This window comes from Salvelinus alpinus, chromosome 2 (assembly GCF_045679555.1).
Source record: "Salvelinus alpinus chromosome 2, SLU_Salpinus.1, whole genome shotgun sequence".
NCBI lineage: Eukaryota > Metazoa > Chordata > Actinopteri > Salmoniformes > Salmonidae > Salvelinus > Salvelinus alpinus.
In genome coordinates this window covers 7850530-7872690 of record NC_092087.1, presented here as the reverse complement: position 1 = coordinate 7872690, position 22161 = coordinate 7850530, and the positions used below count along the sequence as shown (strand labels likewise).

Sequence of the window (22161 nt, the reverse complement as noted above, 5' to 3'; positions counted from 1 at the left end):
GGAAAACAGGGGGGAAAACAGAGGGGGAAACAGGGGGGAAACAGAAGGGGATAACAAGGGGGAGAACAGGGGGGAAAACAGAGGGGAAAACAGGGGGGAAAACAGGGTGGAAAACAGAGGGGAAAACAGGGGGGAAAACAGAGGGGAAAACAGGGAGGGAAAACAGAAGGGGAAAACAAGGGGGAAAACAGGTGGGAAAACAGAGGGGGAAAACAGAGGGGAAAACAGAGGGGGAAAACAGAGGGGGGAAACAGAGGGGGAAAACAGGGGGGGAAACAGGGGGGAAACAGAGGGGGGGATACAGGGGGAGGGAAAACAGGGGGGGAAACGGAAGGGGAAAACAAGGGGGAAAACAGGGGGGAAAACAGAGGGGGAAACAGGGAGGGAAAACATAAGGGGAAAACAAGGGGGAAAACAGGTGGGAAAACAGAGGGGGAAAACAGAGGGGAAAACAGGGAGGGAAAACAGAAGGGGAAAACAAGGGGGAAAACAGGGGGGAAAACAGAGGGGGAAAACAGAGGGGAAAACAGAGGGGGAAAACAGAGGGGGGAAACAGAGTGGGAAAACAGAGGGGGGAAACAGGGGGAAAACAGAGGGGGAAAACAGAGGGGGGAAACAGGGGGGAAACAGGAGGGGAAAACAGGGGGGGAAACAGGGAGGGAAACAAAGGGGGAAAACAGGGGGGGAAACAGAGGGGGAAAACAGGGGGGAAACACGGGGGAAACAGAGGGGGGGATACAGGGGGAGGGAAAACAGGGGGGAAAACGGGGGGGGGGACAGGAGGGAAAACAGGGGGGGAAAACGGGGGGGAAACAGAGGGGGAAACAGGGGGGAGGGAACAGAGGGGGAACAGAGGGGGAAAACAGGGGGAGGGAAAACAGGAGGGGAAAACGGGGGGGGGGACAGGGGGAAAACAGGGGGGGGGAACGGGGGGAAAACAGAGGGGGAAACAGAGGGGGAAACAGGGGGGAACACAGGGGGGGAAACAAAGGAGGAAAACAGAGGGGGGCAACCGAGGGGGAAAACAGGGGGAGAAACGGGGAGGAAAACAGGGGGGGAAAACAAGGGGGAAAACAGAGGGGGAAAACAGGGGGGGAAAACAGGGGGGATTTATCCACACACACACAAAGTGCCCTAAAAGTCAGCCCCAGAGTGTATAGTGTGGGTTAAAAATTTATTGAGTGTAATTTCAGACTGCTTCTGTGTGAGCAAACCAGACAGTTCTGTTTCAGATAAGAGAGTTTCTCGAGTGGCTCAACTATTCCTTAGAACATCTCATATAAGTAGTAAATTATTCTATTTTATTTGTTTCAGTTCGAATTTATTCAATTATACTGAACAAAAATATATATAAATTCAACATATAACATTTTGGTCCCATGTTTTATGAGCTGAAATAAAATATCCCAGAAATGTTCCATACACACACAAAAAAAGAGTATTTCTCTCGAAATTCTGTTCACAAATGTGTTTACATCCCTGTTAGTGAGCATTTCTCCGTTGCCAAGATAATACATCCACCTGACAGGCGTGGCCTATCAAGAGGCTGACAGCGTGGTCATTACACAGGTGCACCTTGTGCTGGGGACAATAAAAGGCAGCTCTAAAATGCAATTGGCATGCTGACTGCAGTCAACTCTATTTCTTGAACTGCATTGTGGGTTGAGGGCTTGTAAGTAAGCATTTCACAGTAAGGTCTACTACACCTGTTGTATTCGGCCAATGTGACAAATAAGAAGAAAATAAATGAAATTATTGCATGATGCGTTTATATTCTTGTTCAGTGCACATTATATTATATTATATTAAATTATATTATTTCCTGTCAGTGCTCCCACTGAGTATCTGTCTTGTCTCAGGAGCTACACTGCAGTCACACACACACACACACACACACACACACACACACACACACACACACACACACACACACACACACACACACACACACACACACACACACACACACACACACACACACACACACACAGGAGCTACACTGCAGTCTTGTGGTTGTCAGCTCAACTGCTGGAGGAAATTGTTCCCCAAATAAAAGCTTCAGGGATGTTCAGAGCCCTGAGTTGAGTTGAGATGAGATCAGCCATCACAGAGGAATCAAGAACACAGGGAATATTAATTATGTCTGTCCTCATTATTACATCTCATCATGTATTCCAACAAACTAAGGCTGCGTCCCAATTCACACCCCATTCCCTACACAGTACATTACCATTGAACAGAGCCCTATAGTTTTGAACAGGGCCCATAGAGCTCTGGTTAAAAGTAGTGCACTACATGTATATAGAGCATAGGATGCCATTTGGGAAGCAGACTGGGACACTTGAAAACATTAGCAGGACCTAACCTGCTGATATTTGACACTGATTAATTCAGAAATTAATGACAAGTAGAATGAACCCATGAAGTGAATATTCTAATAGTATTAATATTCCGTTTCTTCTCAATCATTTCATAAATGTATGTATTATTCAATCTATTCATGAATTTGTATCAATCCTATGTAATAGAACCAGTTCCGGTGTCTGCCGGATCCTAGCCTACCAACAGGTGGCAGGCTGCAGCCATACATCCTGTACATTTGACTACATCTCAGGGAAGGAAGAGCGTGTAGCTTCAAAGAGCCGATCAGCTCCACTGTATTCATAAATAAATTATCCACCAAAACAGGACAGGAGAGGAAAAAACACACATTGCTTCAGCAAATATTAGCACACCATGTTTAAACGTTAAAGTAAACAAATTAATTAATTTTAAATACATACATTCAATTCAATTAACTGAATAATTGATTCATTTAAGTTGGACATTTGTGAACTAGCGTCTTGTATGCTATTTCAATTGGCCTGAAACTTCTATGCTTATTTCAATGTGTCAACGCAATACTACATTTTACATGTTGATTAGGTCACTGACTGAATGGCCACAATCTCCTTACATGATATGTTTGTTATGACGACAGAATGTTATTATTTTCCATCGCATTCATACTGTAGCTCATTCATCTGCAGCGGAGGTAACCATAAAGAGTCAAAACCACTTTTTTAGAAAATCACATACTGACGATCCTGAATGATCATCGTGTAGTTCCGTGGAAAGCATGCTGACAGTGTGCGTATCCACCGTCTCCGAACAAGTGGGTCGCTACCGCTGTTCCCTGCTCATATCATGGTTTGCGACTATGAATTTTGCATTTGTATAGCAGCTTAATCTATGACGACGAACGTGGTCAGTTTGAAACAATAGACCGGTCAAATTGCTTTTATTCAATGAATGAAGGAGGAAAACTATTGCATGCTATATGGCACGGTGACATATAGCAGTTTCAAGTTTCAAGTTACAGTCATGCAATTATAATGATCATAATATCATGCGCAAATATTCTTTGAAAATATGACTACCTTTATGTGTTCCTCTCCTTAAGATGGTTTGAAGAAAGAGCATTTTCTCCTGTTTTCCCGTTACAGATATATCCGAGGAGAAAGATGCAGGTAAAACGATGCCGGCTCTTTTCACGCGCTTTCTCTCTCTCTCTCTCTTTCTCTCTCTCTCTCTCTCTTTACCCCATGCGTACCCGAAGGACTCCCCGCTATACCCCCTCAGTGCATGCTCGCGAACCTGTCAGTTGTATGGTCGAGTTCAATAATGATTATAGGTAGAAATTGCATTTCTTAATGATCGATCAATATCCTATCACAAATTTCTACGTGATATTTCAACCACCTGTCATTTAAACAACAGGGTCTAAGATCGCTGCAAAGTTTAGCTCCAACACCCGAACCCACCTCCGTGGGCTGAGTAGCACTATTATGTATTGGCAATTAAGTGCTTGTGTGTTCAAAAATACATAAATAAAAAGTAAACACTTAACATAATCATGTACAGTACATCCTCAAGCTATGACATGATTAAACATATTTGGTAGCAAGATTTGCTGTTTGTCACTCTCCTAACAGTATTCTTAATTTGTAATAATCTTCCAAATCTGTACAATTTGGTATCATTGAGTTGTGTTATCTGGTCTTTTTTGACTTCCTCACAGGAAGTACATCTGTGTCTCTAGGGGGGAAAGAGGAAGTGCATGTGTGTCTCTAGGGGGGAAAGAGGAAGTGCATGTGTGTCTCTAGGGGGGAAAGAGGAAGTGCATGTGTGTCTCTAGGGGGGAAAGAGGAAGTACATCTGTCTCTAGGAGGGAAAGAGGAAGTGCATCTGTCTCTAGGGGGGAAAGAGGAAGTACATCTGTCTCTAGGGGGGAAAGAGGAAGTGCATCTGTCTCTAGGGGGGAAAGAGGAAGTACATCTGTCTCTAGGGGGGAAAGAGGAAGTGCATATGTGTCTCTAGGGGGGAAAGAGGAAGTACATCTGTCTCTAGGGGGGAAAGAGGAAGTACATCTGTCTCTAGGGGGGAAAGAGGAAGTGCATGTGTGTCTCTAGGAGGGAAAGAGGAAGTGCATGTGTGTCTCTAGGGGGGAAAGAGGAAGTGCATGTGTGTCTCTAGGGGGGAAAGAGGAAGTGCATATGTGTCTCTAGGAGGGAAAGAGGAAGTGCATGTGTGTCTCTAGGGGGGAAAGAGGAAGTGCATATGTGTCTCTAGGGGGGAAAGAGGAAGTACATCTGTCTCTAGGGGGGAAAGAGGAAGTACATCTGTCTCTAGGGGGAAAGAGGAAGTACATCTGTCTCTAGGGGGAAAGAGGAAATGCATATGTGTCTCTAGGAGGGAAAGAGGAAGTGCATGTGTGTCTCTAGGGGGGAAAGAGGAAGTGCATATGTGTCTCTAGGAGGGAAAGAGGAAGTGCATGTGTGTCTCTAGGAGGGAAAGAGGAAGTGCATGTGTGTCTCTAGGGGGGAAAGAGGAAGTGCATATGTGTCTCTAGGAGGGAAAGAGGAAGTGCATGTGTGTCTCTAGGAGGGAAAGAGGAAGTGCATGTGTGTCTCTAGGGGGGAAAGAGGAAGTGCATATGTGTCTCTAGGGGGGAAAGAGGAAGTGCATATGTGTCTCTAGGGGGGAAAGAGGAAGTACATCTGTCTCTAGGGGGGAAAGAGGAAGTACATCTGTCTCTAGGGGGGAAAGAGGAAGTGCATATGTGTCTAGGGGGGAAAGAGGAAGTACATCTGTCTCTAGGGGGGAAAGAGGAAGTACATGTGTGTCTCTACCTCCCCTGTCATACAGTGATCCCATTCTCTCTCTCTCTCACTCTCAAATTGTATGCTGCTCAAGGCCTTCGGGACATTTGATGGCCTAGTTATTTCTCACTCTCCTTATTTCAGGGTGTAACTTCTCTCACTCGCCTTATTTCAGGGTGTAACTTCTCTCACTCGCCTTATTTCAGGGTGTAACTTATCTTCTAAGAATACTTGTGATCAACTTTATCCATGATTCAGGTGATGAGCTGTGCCTGGTTTCTCCAGACATTGCGCATTGCATTCAGGCCAAATAGTTGCATTTTTGTCTCATCAGATCACATAATCTTTTGCCTTATGCTCTGAGTCTTTCACATGCCTTTTTGCAAACTCCAGGCGTGCTGTCATGTGCCTTTTTATCAGGGAGTGGTTTCTGTCTGGCCACTCCCATAAAGCCCAGATTGGTGAAGTGCTGTAGAGACTGTTGTCCTTCTGGCAGGTTCTCCCATCTCAAACAAGGAATTCTGTAGTTCTGTATGAGTGGTCATTGGGTTCTTGGTCACCTCCCTATATATACAGGGGGTAACGGTACAGAGTCAATGTGCGGGGGCACCGGTTAGTCGAGGTAATTGAGGTAATATGTACATGTAGCTACATTAAATTAACTTCATTATTTATGTTCCTAAAAGGAAAACATGAAAGAACAAAACACCACCCACTAACCCTACACCTATATACAACGATTTCATGAAAACATTTAAAATCACCCCATTAACCCACTACAGCCATTGCATTAATGTGACACTATCTTCTCCTGCACCATGCCAACAGCCTGGGATTTACCTTCCATTTCTGCAAGACAGTTGATTTCAATGCTATGAGCGCTAAGTCACTCAATAATTGACCATAAGTCACCCAAGAAGCCAACCATAACTCATTAAAGAAGCCAACCATAACTCATTAAAGAAGCCAACCATAACTCATTCAAGAAGCCAACCATAAGTCACTCAAGAACCCAACCATAAGTCACTTAAGAAGCCAACCATAAGTCCCTCAAGAACCCAACCATAACTCACTCAAGAAGCCAACCATAACTCACTCAAGAAGCCAACCATAACTCACTCAAGACGCCAACCATAACTCACTAAAGAAGCCAACCATAACTCACTCAAGAAGCCAACCATAACTCACTCAAGAAGCCAACCATAAGTCACTCAAGACGCCAACCATAAGTCACTCAAGACGCCAACCATAACTCACTCAAGAAGCCAACCATAACTCACTCAAGAACCCAACCATAAGTCCCTCAAGAACCCAACCATAAGTCACTCAAGACGCCAACCATAACTCACTCAAGAAGCCAACCATAACTCACTCAAGAAGCCAACCATAAGTCCCTCAAAAACCCAACCATAACTCACTCAAGAAGCCAACCATAACTCACTCAAGAAGCCAACCATAACTCACTCAAGAAGCCAACCATAAGTCCCTCAAGAACCCAACCATAACTCACTCAAGAAGCCAACCATAACTCACTCAAGAAGCCAACCATAACTCACTCAAGAAGCCAACCATAACTCACTCAAGACGCCAACCATAAGTCACTTATTGCCCTATCCCTCTGTACAGGCACAAATCTACTACTTACTGGGATCCTCTCAGGATCCTTCAACCTTGACCCATCCTCCTCTACTTTCTTCACTGCCTCAGCATATGACACCCTCTGCACTACTCTGACTACCTCAACCCACCTCTCTCTCACCGGACACTTCCGATCCCCAGCAACATGGACACCCCTACAGTTGACACACACACAACTTTATCCACCGAAACGACACAATCCTCTATCCCATGCCCTCCTGCACACTCCCCACATCTTGGAATCTCCCTCTAACACACATCTTTATCCACCGAAACGACACAATCCTCTATCCCATGCCCTCCTGCCCACTCCCCACATCTTGGAATCTCCCTCTAACACACATCTTTATCCACCGAAACGACACAATCCTCTATCCCATGCCCTCCTGCACACTCCCCACATCTTGGAATCTCCCTCTAACACACTACTGCAACACGGTGGTCAGCGTTGCACCTGAAACAGCGCAGTTGATTCTGCACAAAAGCTTTAACAGGATAACTCACATCCTGACATGACTTTGTCTGGTAGAGAATCTGACTCAAAATTCAAAAGGACTGACAGTGACTCCTCTGTTTCACCACGCTCACCACCGTGTCTGAACGGTGGGCATCACAAACACCAGGAATATTCACCTTCAATCGCTCCACCTCCACACTTAACGCTACCCCCCAGAAATCACTCCTTTCAAAGGTGCCCTGTTCCTAAGAGCAAAGCAAGAAACAGATCTTGACCCAAGTTGCGTGACACGGAGCGTCTTCTCCCCCTGGTCAGAAGAAACACAAACAAATATTACAAGTCCACTACGGGTTACCTTCACTGATTCAACTGCACCCAACTCCTTTCCCATCCACCCTGAAGCCACAGATGAGATCAGCCAAAAGACAAGAGTCCACTTTCTCCAACAATGTCACTCCTACTGGTCCAGATTATTCTTTATCGTGTCTGACAACATTCTTCCTCAACACACAACTCCAAGTTGTAGTGAAATTTCAAGCACGATCAAAGGAAATTGGATGCACCTGAGCTCAATTTGGAGTGACATAGCAAAGGGGTGTGAATGCTTATGTAAATTAGATTTTTCTGTATTTTAATTTTCAATCTATTTTTAAAAACATGTTTTCACTTTGCCATTGTGGGGTATTGTGTGTTGATGCGTGAGAAAAGTAATCCATTTAGTCCATTTAGAGTTCAGGCTGTAAACAGAACAAAATGTGGAATAAATCAAGGGGTATGAATACTTTCTGTAGGCACTGTATATCAGTCTATTGATCAACAATATGTACATAGAAGCATCACTCCAGCAGGTCACACCTGTATGGACGGACATCATATAGGCACTGCTGTTAGTTTGAGAATATAAAATAACATCTATTTAATGCAAATGTGTCCAACATAATGTCATGGTATTATTGCATTTTTTTTTATGACCCCCCCCTTTTTCTCCCCAATTTCTATCTTGTCTCATCGCTGCAACTCCCTACTTTGGGAGGTGAAGATGGAGTCATGCATCCTCCAAAACATGACCCGACTAACCACGCTCCTTAACACCCACAAGCCTAACCCGGAAGTCAACCACACCAATGTGTCGGAAGAAACACCGTTCAACTGGCGTCCGAGGTCAGCCTCCAGGCACCCGGCCAGCCACAAGGAGTCGCTAGAGCGCTATGAGCCAACTAAAGCCGCCCCCGGCCAAACCCTCCCCTAACCCGAACAACGCTGGGCTAATTGTGTGCCGCCGTCCTATGGGACTCCCGGCCACGGCCGGTTGTGGCACAGCCCGGGAATGAACCCGGGTCTGTAGTAAACCCTCTAGCACTGCGATGCAGTGCCTCAGACCGCTGCTCCACTCTGGATTATTATAATTTTTTTGTAATTTGTCATTTTTTCTCTAAACAACTCAGCTGCCATTTGGCTAGCTCAGCTATCTGTCAAGAAATGGGTGGGTTCTACATATACGTAAATCAGTCAATTTTAATGAATAAATTAGGCCCTAATTTATAGATTTCACATAACTGGGAATACAGATATGCATCGGTTGGTCACAGATACTTAAAAAAGGGGGGGGAAAGGCAGGGGTGTGGATCAGAAAACCAGTCAGTATCTGGTGTGACCACCATTTGCTTCATGCAGCACGACACATCTCCTTCACATAGAGTTGATCAGGCTGTTGATTGTGGAATGTTGTCCCACTCCTCTTCAATGGCTGTGCGAAGCAGCCTGGAACTGGAACACGCTGTCGTACACGTCGATCCAGAGCATCCTAAACATGCTCGATGGGTGACATGTCTGGTGATGCAGGCCATGGTAGAACTGGTACATTTTTAGCTTCCAGGAATTGTGTACAATGCGCAGTATTGTATATCTGTGCATTTAAATTGCCATTGATAAAATGCAATTGTGTTTGTTGTTCGTAGCTTATGCTTGCGCATACCATAACCCCACTGCCACCATGGTGCACTCTGTTTAGAACGTTGACATCAGCAAACTGCATGCCAACACAACACCATACACACTGTCTGCCTTTTGCCCGGTAAAGTTGAAACTGGGATTCATCCGTGAAGATCACAATTCTCCAGCATGCCAGTGGCCATCCAAGGTGAGTATTTGCCCATTGAAGTCGGTTACGACGCCGAACTGCAGTCAGGTCAAGACCCTGGTGAGGACGATGAGCACACAGATGAGCTTCCCTGAGACGGTTTCTGAGAAGTTTGTGCAGAAATTCTTCGGTTGTGCAAACCCACAGTTTCATCAGCTGTCCGGGTGGCTGGTCTTAGACGATCCCACAGGTGAAGAAGCCGGATGTGGAGGTCCTGGGCTGGCGTGTTTACATATGGTCTCCGGATGTGAGGCCAGTTGGACATACTGCCAAATTCTCTAAAACGACGTTGGAGCCGGCTTATGGTAGAGAAATGAACATTAAATTATCTGGCAACAGCTCTGGTGGATATTCCTGAAGTAAGTATGCCAATTGCATGCTCCCTCAAAACTTGAGACATCAATGGCATTGTGTTGTGTGACAAAACTGCACATTTTAGAGTGTCCTTTTATTGTCCCCAACACAAGGTGCACCTGTGTAATAATCATGCTGTTTAAACAACTTCTTGACATGCCACACCTGTCAAGTGGATTGGTTGTCTTAGAAATGGAGAAATGCTCACTAACAGGGATGTAAACTGATGGGTTTGAATTTCGGGACTTTAAATATTATTAATCATTAGTTATGCTAGAGACATTAGGGGTGCGATAGTCGAGGGTCTACACCAGAAGTCAATGGTTATCTGTAGGAGGAAGGTATATAGTGGGTGCTATTAAGCTTGGAATGTACTGAGTGTCGGGGAAACGATCACATGTGGCAGGCACTGATAAGGGGAGAGAGCCGTGGATTAGTGATGAAGGGGGGTCGAGGTCAGGTCAGGTTAAGAGAGAAGGAACAGCATCACTTAGTTTCCTGCCTAGCAATAGAGATGATATGTTCCACTCAGCTGCTCATCCTTTGGGATGAATAAACTTGGTTTAAGCTTTCATAGTGTTCGTCGAGTTCTTACTCTGATATTTGTGTACAAAAGTTGAGAGAAATGAAGCTTTTTTGTGCGTATGGAACATTTCTGGGGTCTTTTATATCAGCACATGAAACATGGGACCAACACTTCACATGTTGCGTTAATATTTTTATTCAGTTGTATATCTATTATTGTTTGGAACCATTGAACAATATTACAGACCAGACAAAAAAATTTAAAATCCTACATTTCTAACACAAGTGCCATCCAATTTGAACACCATCAAAGAACAGTTCACCACATGCAGCGCTTTCAAGGTATTGAGACATCCAATATCACTGATGCTTAATCTGACCTCAGGCCGGTAATACTGTATAATGCTGACATTTTACAAAACACAGAAAGTAATTTATCCAAGCACAGTTCTGCACAGCTGTCGAACAACAAACCACCGTATTACAGTAGCAGAAGTTAGGCCAACAACAGAATCTATTATGTTTTCATGTAAAGTTTTTCACATGGTTGCGTTACATCTGTGCCTGCCATGCCCTCTACTGCTCATCCTGTGTCTCCCTAAACTGCCGCCACTCCCCCAGTGCTCTCTCCCTCTTTCTCTGTGTGTGTGATTGTGTGGGTGGAGACAGGTGTGCTTGAGGCAGAGCAGATCCCCACCAGCTGCAACCTGCTCCATAATCAAGACCTCTACAAATACTCAACCCTGCCACTTCCACACTGCCAGACTGTAACCTCTGCTCATTCTGTCCTCTCTGACTCTGGTCCCTGTCTCCAGTCCCATGTCTCATCAGTCCTGCTACTCTGTCCTGGACCCCCCAATCTACTGCTTCCTTGGATTCCTCTCCGGACCTGCTTACCCAGCCCCAACTCCCCCCGCTCCAGCCTCAGCCCCAACTCCCCTCGCTCCAGCCTCACCCCCAACTCCCCTCGCTCCAGCCTCAGCCCCAACTTCCCTCACTCCAGCCTCAGCACCTGGCTCCCTGCAACCTGCCTGAGCTTTCCCTGGCCTGCACCCCATTTTCCCTGTATGTTAAAATAAATACCTTGGTTACCTTATCCAAGTCTCCTTGTCTGAGTCTGCTCTTGGGATCACCTGCACCGCTCCGTGTAACAGGTTGGTGGTTCAATTTACTTTCCAATGAACAATCGGACAAAAAGAAAACACGCAAATAACCTGTTTCACCTGTCTTTGTGCTTGTCTCCGTCCCCTCCAGGTGTCGCCCATCTTCCCCATTATCTTCTGTGTATTTATACCTGTGTCTTCTGTCTGTCTGTGCCAGTTCGTCTTGTTTGCTAAGTCAACCAACGTTTTTCTCTTAGCTCCTGTTTTTTCCCAGTTTCTGTTTTTCTAGTCCTCCTGGTTCTGACCCTTGCCTGCCCTTGACCTCGAGCATGCCTGCTGCCCTGTACCGTTTTACTGCCCTGTACCGTTTTACTGCCCTGTACCGCCTGCTGCCCTGTACCGCCTGCTGCCCTGTACCGCCTGCTGCCCTGTACCGCCTGCTGCCCTGTACCGCCTGCTGCCCTGTACCGCCTGCTGCCCTGTACCTTGTACCGTTTTAGATTCTGACCTGGTTAAGAACTCTTGCCTGTCCCCGACCTGCCTTTTGGATTATAATAAATATCAGAGCTCAAAACATCTGCCTCCTGGGTCTGCATCTGGGTCTCGCCTTTTTGTCGTTATAGTACGAACTGGCCATGACTGAACCCAGCAGACTTGGACCAGCTCTGTCACGCTGTCTCCCTTCGGATCGATTGAAGATGGCGTATCTAATTATGCTAATGTCCGGAGGGGCGTTGTCCTGGGTGACGGGAGCAACAATCCGCCGTTTTCCATAACCTGGAAGGTATTAGATTCTCCGGTGCCCGGGAGAGAGATGGCCCCAAAACTACTGAAGGTACATCAGAACTCCAATAGTGTGGCAGACTACATGGTAGATTTTCGCAACATTGGCTGCCGAGAGTGCCTGGAATCCGGAGGCTCTGTTCGATTCCTTCCTTCACGGACTATCGGAGGAAATAAAAGATGAGCTTGCAGCTCGTGAGTTACCATTGGACCTCGATTCCCTCACGATTAGGATTGATGAACGTCTACGAGAACACCGGAGAGAGAGGAGGTTGGGTCTCGGGAACATTCGTCCATCCGCTGCTGCTTGTTCAACTCCGAAGGAATCCGGAAATCCCCGAAGTGTGCATTTCCGTGAAGATCCGACGCTACCCGAGTTCCTTCGAATCATCGGCGACGGATGAGTCGGATACACCTGAGCCTATGCAACTGGGCAGAGCTAGATTATCGCCTAGGGAACGTTCATGTAGGATGAGCTCCAACTGGTGTTTGTACTGTGAGGGCAGGTGGGTATCAAGAAATAGGTCTCCTAACAGGGCAGGTGGCTATTATATAGCCACCTGCCCTGTTAGGAGACCTATTTCTTTAGTAGGTACAAGTACTCTGGTGAGCCAGACTGGGAATTCTCTAATTCCCATCACCCGCACTCCTCTTTTTGTGATACTGCTGTGGGGAGACCAGTCAAAGTCTCTCCGGCTGCTACCCTAGTTTCTGAATTAGGTATCCACACTTAACTCCTCTATGTTCCCATGGACACTAGAGCACTGGACGGCCGCTCCATTGGAAGAGTTACCCACATCACTGTTCCCGTTAATCTGCGGGTTTCAGGAAATCCCAGTGAGTCAATACAGCTTCTCCTCATGGATTCCCCCCATGTTCCTGTTTTGGGATTTTCTTGGCTCCAAAAATACAACCCCGTTATTGACTGGACCACGAGTACAATCCTGGGTTGGAGCCTGTTCTGTCATTCGTTCGGTCCTCAGTTCTCGTCTCGGTTCTGGAAGGCGTTCTGCACCCTTATAGGGTTGTCGGCCAGCCTGTCCTCCGGATTCCATCCCCAATCCAACGGCCAGTCGGAGCGAGCAAACCAAGACCTGGAAACAACCTTAAGATGCCTCGTCTCGACCAACCCCACTACCAGGAGCTGTCAACTGGTCTGGGTAGACTATGTCCGGAACACTCTTCCCTGTTAAGCCACGGGACTCTCCCCTTTTGGGTGCTCCATGGAGTATCAGCCTCCGCTCTTCCCAGAACAAGAGCAGGAAGTCAACATACCCTCGGTCCAGATGTTCGTCCGCCGCTGTCGGCGTACCTGGAAAAGAGCTCGAGCGGCTCTTCAAGATCAACTCCAGGTATCGTCGACAAGCGGACCGCCGCCGGACTCCGGCTCCTCGCTATTGGGCAGAGGGTTCCGGGGCTATCCACACAGGACCTGCCCCTTCGGGTGGAGTCCCGCAAACTTTCCCCCCGTTTCGTTGGTCCTTTTCCCATCTCTAAAGTCCTTAGTCTCACGGCTGTTCGTCTTATGTTACCCCGTGCTCTCTGTATTCATCCTGCGTTCCATGTGTCTAGGATTAAGCCCGTGTCTCACAGTCCTTTGTCTTCTGTCTACAGGCCCACCGCTCCTCCCCGTGTCATCGATGGCCATCCGGCATACATGGTGAGACACCTCCTGAATGTTCGACCACGAGGCAGGGGTTTCCAGTTCCAGGTTGACTGGGAGGGTTATGGCCCGGAGGAGAGGTGCTGGGTCTTCTTCCACCGCTGGTACCTCGGTCAACCAGGTATGCGCACAGGTAGGACACCAGGTGGCGCCCCTAGAGGGGGGGGGGGGGGTACTGTCACACCCTGATCTCTTTCACCTGTCATTGTGCTTGTCTCCCCCCCCTCCAAGTGTCGCCCATCTTCCCCGTTATCATCTGTGTATTTATACCTGTTTTCTGTCTTTGTGCCAGTTCGTCTTGTTTCCCAAGTCAACCAGCTTTTTTTTCAATTTTTTTTTAGATTATAATAAATATCAGAGCTCAAACCATCTGCCTCCCGTGTCTGCATCTGGGTCTCGCCTTGTGTCGTTATATAACCCAAATATTGAGGTACTGGACATTTGTATGTTACAGAATATTCTGTGATCATCAATGTTTAGAAAGAGGTATAAAAAAAAATATATATACTTAAAAATAGCCATATTGGTTCTTCACTCTATTTGTCAACCAAATTCATACACAGGTAAATCCCAAATTGCTCAAATTACTTATACAGGTATCCCTTCCCTGTATAAGCATTCAGCAGCCCAATAGCCTTACACCATCCCCTAAAATAGAGTCCACTGAGCCCCAGAATGTGTATATTACCAACTTGGTCAATAGTTTCTTCACCTTCCATTCTAGTGCTGTGGACGATCCGTAAGAACCCCAGAGAATTAGCTCTGCAGCAGTATGGAATTACACACATACGCACATTCGTTTTAGTATCCTTATAGGGACCAAACAATTGATTCCCATTCAAAATCCTATTTTCCCGTAACCCTTAAGTCGTGTGGACCTGCGAAATGTCTCCCACTTCTACGAATTTTCCTTGTTTTACTATTCTTGTGAGGACTTCTGGTCTCCACAATGATGGTAAAACCACACACACACACACACACACACACACACACACACACACACACACACACACACACACACACACACACACACACACACACACACACAGTCTTGCATTTCTAACCAATTTAGGACTCCTCACATTTACATACCTTTTTAGGACCCTGCTTTCCAGACATCATAGAAGTACAGAAATTACACTCATGAGCTAGAAAAAAAATCTAATATGAGGAAATCACCGAAAGTTGCTGACTTCTTGAAAAAAGTTCACTTGTAAGTTTTACCACCTACTGGAGACCGCACATTGCAAATCAAATCAAATCAAATTGGTCAAATACACATGGTTAGTAGACGTTAATGCGAGTGTAGCGAATTGCTTGTGCTCCTAGTTCCGACCGTGAAGTAATATCTAACAAGTAATGTAACAATTTCACAACTACCTTTTACACACAAGTGTAAAGGAATGAATACGAATATGTGCATATAAATATATGAATGAGCGATGGCCGAACGGCATAGGCAAGATGCAGTAGATGGTATAGAGTACAGTATATACATATGAGATGAGTAATGTAGGCTATGTAAACATTATATAAAGTGGCATTGTTTAAGTGACGAGTGATACATTTATTACATCGATATTTGATGCATTCATTCTATTTTATGACTGAAAATATTGCATGTAGAATGCCACAATGATGCAACACGGATGGCAACTCAACGGCTGTAGTGTAGTTCTACTGTAGTGTAGTTCTACTGTAGTGTAGTTCTACTGTAAAGTATTTAAACTGGAACAACCATTTCAGTCATGGAGTCATTATATCCAAGTATCAGATAAATAGTTTAGAAAAATTTATTTTATTTTTCTGTAACATTCAAAGTCAGCAGGCTTTGTATTCTTGAGACCTTAGTCACTCCAAAAGTGAACAACCCACCTGGGAAAACCTCCCCCAAACAGAGTGAGATGGAGGACATTCATCAACTGCCTATGAGCTTAAGTCAAGTAAGTCCCATTAAATCCTCAGAGGTACACCAAGATAGAAGCATCTTATACACTTATTTTCTCTGATCTGCAACTATTCTGTTGTGTACATAGAACTTTACTGCTCTCCAGTCCCTGTTTACTAGCGCTTGGCCAGAAGCAGCAATGCATTTCTCACAGTCTTGTTTTCCAGGCGTTTTTCCCATTCGGATAAAATTCATCAAGGAATCTTCAACTGCATCCACCTCTATTGTCGACCATAACCTTTTTGTTCCTTTGGCACCTTTGGAAAGAGATGACATTATGAATGACTACATTAAATAAAGGTTGAGTACAATACAGTATGTGTTCATCTCTGTATTAACTCTACAAGTTTGCAGCTGTATCTGCAGAGTGTGTTGAGGTTAAACTAACAATCCCAACTAAATAACTACATAGATAAGGATGTGAGAGAAGAATGTGCAATGCTGACATCAAGGCAGACTCAATCTGTATGGAATCTAAGCCCATCAAATTGTTTGCAATGTAAACCTTCTAATAAAAGCAATACTTATTAAATTAAGTTCCCTCCCCCAGGAAAAACAATGTAAAGTGTGGTAATCCTTCTGTGTTATCATCTATCCTGACACACTAGTTCAGATCTAACGTCTTGACTTGTGTCCAATCCAAACTAATCCGTTCTGTACTGGCATGGTTGGAAATACACCAACTGATGAAGACAGGATTGATCTGGACCAGCACTGTACTATACGTTGACACTACAGAGTGAAAATGCACTGACTGAAGACAGCAGGAAACAGTCTAACCATGTGAGCCTCTCTTTTGTCCCAGCTTTCCCTTGGTCATTGGCTGTTTGGCCCGAATCGCTGACATCTCTCCTGGAAAACATCAGTGGAAAACATGTATTTTTCGAAAAGGACATTGTAATTAAGAATACATCCATATCTATGTAAGGTATAGGCATACCGGTCAGATTTTCTTCATAGGATTTTTCAGATGACTCCTCTCTCTCAGAGTCGTTCTCTGATGAACAAGAGTCTGCAGCCTCATTATTTTCAGCCATGCTTTTTTCTAAAAGATGGCCAAAAGAAGAATGCTAAATTGAGGCAAGCTAAATCTGCGCAAAACAAAAGCTTTGTTTTTATTGTCAGTGTAAACTTTTTGCCATTAAACTAAACACTGGGGGTAAACTTACCACTGGGACTGATGGTTATTTGATCCAGACTTTTCCCCTTGAACTCTGCCAATCTGCCCTGTTCACATGCCATCAGTATTTTACTTATTTTGGCCAACTGAAACGTTCCCTCTGGAAGACGGTAGAACTTTCGATGAATCCGAATGTCGTGACCCAAGAAGTCAGCAAACTGGTCCTGTTCTGTATCATTGAGATTTAACACTCTGGAGAGGGTGGCAACCTGTTTTCGTAGTTTAGTTGATGACAATGCTTCAGGTAACTTGGCACCACATTGTTTGGCATAGGCGCGGATGCAGTCATTCCCCCGAAAATGTGTATCATATCCTGGCCTGGCAAATAAGTCGATATTTCCTTCGCTCACTCCACATGAGCACCGCTCTTTGATAAGCAGCTCTAAAGATTCCACCATCACTGGAGTAAGGATTACAGGCACTTTCCTGCCACGCTTCCCACAGGTTTCAATGCGTTCAAAATGCGCACAGAGGAGTCTCTCAACCTCTGTTAGCGCCACTGCAACATCTTTGTTAAGTGGGGATTTGTCCCTGGAGTGAAATGTTGCCACAGACATCTTTGACACCTCTCCCTCTCTTTTCCTGTTGAAGATAATCATCTGAGGCAGTATCACTTTTGCTAGATTGCTCCATTTTCCTGAGGTTTTCTCATCGCACAGTTGGTTGTAGTATTGTTTCTGCTTTTCATCTAAGTACATGTGTATTTTTTTAACGTCATCTGCTAATGGAATAAGCTGCGGTGTGTTCCATTTCTTCTGTTCAAGTGTACGATATGCAGCAGAAGAGATCATTTCATTACAGCGAAGACGGTAGATGCCTTGGAAGTCTCGGACAAGCTTCAACTTTTCTTCATTCTGGGTAATAAGAACTTCACCCTCCATGATGTCTGCAATTTTCTGGATGCTTTGCCCAAGCTTTGTCGCCAGGGTTGCTTTTTCGAATTTGTTTGTCTTTTCATCATAGCCAGTCACTTCTTTGACAGCTTTTATGATGTGTTGGAAGTGTTTTGGGTTGATATAATCCTTCATCTTTTTCAGTGGTGTCACCTTTCTACCTTTAATCACAAGTCTCCCTAGTTCTCGCAAAGTTTGACGAATGTGCTGGTGTTGTGAGGGGTTCTCCCCTTTCTTGTTGTACATTTTTTCACCCAATGCCAAGATGTATCTGTCTTGTTTTACTGCATGGGCTACATCATCTTGAGCCATGTTACTCACAAGTTTCCATACCTTTTCACTCACTCCTTTAGCAACCGGTTGAGCATTAGCACAGAGCGCCTGTATTCTGGTTTTGCCAGGCATCTCCTTTCGAACGTGTTGTGCTAGTGTGCACCTTGCCACATGCCTCCACATAGATTTGCGTTTAAAGAGCCCATGGCAGGCAAAACAATGCTGATAGTCCTGGTGATTGGTCTTGTCATTACTTGTTTGTTTACATGGTACCAAAACCCCCTTTCCTTCTTTAAGTGCCTGAATGTTGTGTGCCCGATTCCCCTTCTTGCGAAGAAGATTCAGCTGAAGTCTCCTAGCTTTTGATCTCTTTGCAAACCGAAGTGCAGTAGCTACTTCTATTTCATCCCCATGTTTACGTTGTAAATGACGGGCAATTTTGGATTGCGGTTGCTCGCAAAACAGACAGAAGTGCTTTTTTTGGTGGTACTTTTTGGATCCATCTAATTCTGAGACATTCATTACAAGCAATGATTCACTGCTAGTGTTTGACATTGGGGAACTAGTACATCTCTTATAAGTATTTGCATATTGATTCTTTCTCTTGAGTTCTGTTTCTTCATTTGAGCTGTTTTCTTCTGAGGAACTTCTGCATCTCTTGCTAGTCTTCTTGTAGGGATTCCTTCTCTTGACTCCTGCTATTTTATCTGAACTGTCTCCCTCTGAGACTAAATCAACGTGTTTACTGCTGTCCACCCTTGTCTTTGGTTCTGAAAAATCATCAGAATTGTCTTCCTCTGATGATTCTGATGGCCCTGGGACATAATCACCTTCACTGTTGTCAATGCTGGTTATTGAGTCATCAGTCTTGTATCCAAGCATAGCTTTGGTCAACTTGTATTGAAGAAAAAAATTATATTGGATAACTAGACAGATTACAAAGTATTTGGACACCGGCACATTTTGATTAGTTACGACTGTGCTCCTCTACTTGTTTATGTTATAATACTATGAATATGGGATGAAAGTGCAGACTTGCCCATCTTTGATTTACAAAGCTGATTCACAAGAACTTACAGTATGTCTGGTGTTGAATGACACTTTAACTTACGTATATACTGTCTGTTCTGATCAACGGTGGTGCATCATCCAACACAATGACTATCGACCCAGAAGTACTGGCAGCCTCAGAGGTACTGGCAGCTTCGGTGTCTGACATCTAAGGATACAATAAAATGATATTAGTCATGTGCAAATTAGTCAATAGGATATGATAACGATTCAACCATCCCCAGTATCCTCATTCTAAACAACTGACAAACCTGCGCTTCGGGATTTATCTTTTCCTTTTCAAATCTGGCCTCACAAGTTGAACTATGCTTCTTTAGATGTTCCATGCGCCTTCTTAGCCTCGGCAGTGCCTTTGTAAAGGAAGACAAAAAGAATAGTTGAGACTTAATAGAATGACAAGATTGCTCGGCACACAACAGGGGATGGGCTGGGGGACACCAATGACTGTTATCATTGACTAATAGAGGTCCAACAAACATCTATTACAATTTCTGTTTTTTAAAACTACTTTCAAGGGTAAAAAAGCAAGTATAAGCATAACATAAGCACATTCTGCAAGTTCCTGCATGCAACTAAAGCTGAATCTGCTTTTATGGATGGACTAAAAGAGAATCAGTATGAGTGGTTTGGCTAAAGCAAGGCAAGCGTACTCTAAATACTAGGCAAATCAGAAAACATACCGCATTGGTTACTTTGTAGGTTCCTGGACTCTTATCTTCCATTATGTTTTCGATCTTAAAAAATGTGTGTAAGAAATAGGGATTTGGTTAAAGAATCTGCCAATATATGTATATATTTTTTCAAGACAGTGAATTGTCACAGTCCTACCAAAATGGACACTTTCCACAACCCTTATTCTTGTTGTGGTGTTTCACTCTTTTATGTGCAAAAAAAAAAGAACTAGGAACCCCACCACGCCCCTCCCCCCACCCAAACTAATGTCCATGGTTTTCAATAAAAAAAATCTGGTCACTTATTTCTTAATTAGTTTAACATATTTCTTATTTTCATCTGAATTATTTCAATGTAAAAAACGGTATTTGGGTAAGAAAGGGCTATAAAAAACGGGCGCAACTTCAATACATGAATTTAATGAGGGGGTTTAAATATTTTAACACACATACAGGCTTATGACTTGACAAAACAGATGAAAAGGAACTGGCTTTTCTTGCTAGCTTGTTACACTATAGCAATATTATTTTCCAATGCATGTAACATTGTGTTAACCACAATCATGTATTCTAAATCATAGACACGTTTACCAATTATGCTAAACTTATTAGCTAGCTTGCAACCATAGCTAGCATATTTCTTTTTTTAACTACCGGTAGCATGGGTAGCATGCTAACCGTTAGCTAGCACGCTAACCGTTAGCTACCACGCTAACAGTTAGCTAGCACACTAACCGTTAGCAAGCCACAAATAACTATAAGGTAAAAACATGCAAAGTAACAATTGCACATTAATGAATTGTTTGGATAAACCTGCCAATTTCAATGTCATGACGCAGTATATCTGACACAATGCGGCTTTCAGACATCGTCAATGCATGTTGGATTCCACCGAAAGACATACATGACTGACATTAATTCATTAAAAATAAAGACAACGAGAACATGCATTGCTTGTCAATACACCAAATACAATTTTAGCTAAAATATTGGTTAACAGTTTAGTTAATAGCTTACCTTCTTGCATGAATGCAAACATCTGCAACCATCCTCCTCTTCCTTAACACGTGCTGCACAGCTACTCCAGTGGTGATCACGCTCAGGCAGGGACAGGTTTGCCAGGTCAATTTCAATTTTCTATGAGTCTGCTCAAAACCAGCCTTCAAAACCCACCTTCACTAGCACAATTTTAGCAGAATACAGAGAAATTAATGATTTTTTAAAATGCCATGTTGGTAACGTTGCAATATACAACTTCCACCTAGCGACCAAAACCTTTCACCTGCCACAAAGTTTTAAAAGTACAACAATAAACCACAAAATAGTGTACATGGCAACCTTGAGCAGAGATTTATGCTGCAACATGGGGGAGGGGGAACTGTATATTTTATTATTATAATATTTTTATTAACAACACATCGATACAGGAAGTACATATGGGAACACAAGTATATATAAATAATATACAAAGGACGGGGGAGGGGGGGGACTGTGTTGACCTATAAAACCTTTGATAGTTTGGTACTGTTGTGCACTTTGCAGTGGGGGAGGGGCAGGACCTCAAGCGGAAATTATGGCCAGTAGATATGCATAACAATAATTCCATCAGCCCAGATTTCTGAATATGTCTGCAATGTTATTACTGTTAGCCACATTTCCTTAGACAATTTGGGTTTGTAGCTTACACAATCAGTATCAGTGAGGTGTTAAGTGCAGCTACTTGAATGGTCTGTACATGAAAGATGGAGTGGTGGATATGTACATTTTTCACTGGGGAGACTTGCTGACACAAAAGTAGCTTATGGCAGGTTAAGATTCGATCTAGCAACCTAACCCATCAGCAATCAGATTAATTACCTGCCCACAGACCACTCAAACAGCCTACTGATATTAACAGCCATCTCTCACTATAGGCACTCAGCTACTCTCACAATCTCTCTTTCTCTCTTATAACAGGCCTTTTTTTAATCATATTTGCATTTATCTTCCACTAGATCCCTGGTTTCACAATGTGGAATAAAATTTAATGATAATACGTGATTTCAGGTTTGTACTGCTGTGAAGACGTAGGCCTTTACATCAGCATTGATCTCTTTGCAAAAAGCCTCAAGAAAACTCATAATAACATTGGGTAGCTGATGGGTAGCTGATGTTCATATCTTAAAGGACAAGTCCCTATAAGCCTTTGTCAGGAATCAGGACTGGGTTAATAAAGCCAACGCAACTGCATGTTTTACAAATGGTAGGCTATCAAATGTTAGGCCTAGTTATAAAATGACATTATAGGCCAACATTGTACACTATAGGCCTATTTCTTTTCC

The 22161-nt window shown here is 44.1% G+C and overlaps 1 protein-coding gene across 1 annotated transcript in view; it reads right to left on the bottom strand.

Annotated features, from left to right (window-relative positions):
* LOC139553387 (glutamate receptor-interacting protein 2-like) overlaps positions 1-3531 on the bottom strand; it is a 256634-nt gene extending 253103 nt beyond the window's left edge. The window contains exon 1 of the mRNA XM_071365667.1: positions 3420-3531. Within this exon, the coding sequence (XP_071221768.1) occupies positions 3420-3462 (43 nt within the window). The 5' untranslated portion in view covers positions 3463-3531. The remainder of the gene's footprint in view (positions 1-3419) is intronic.
* Positions 3532-22161: the final 18630 nt, after the last annotated feature.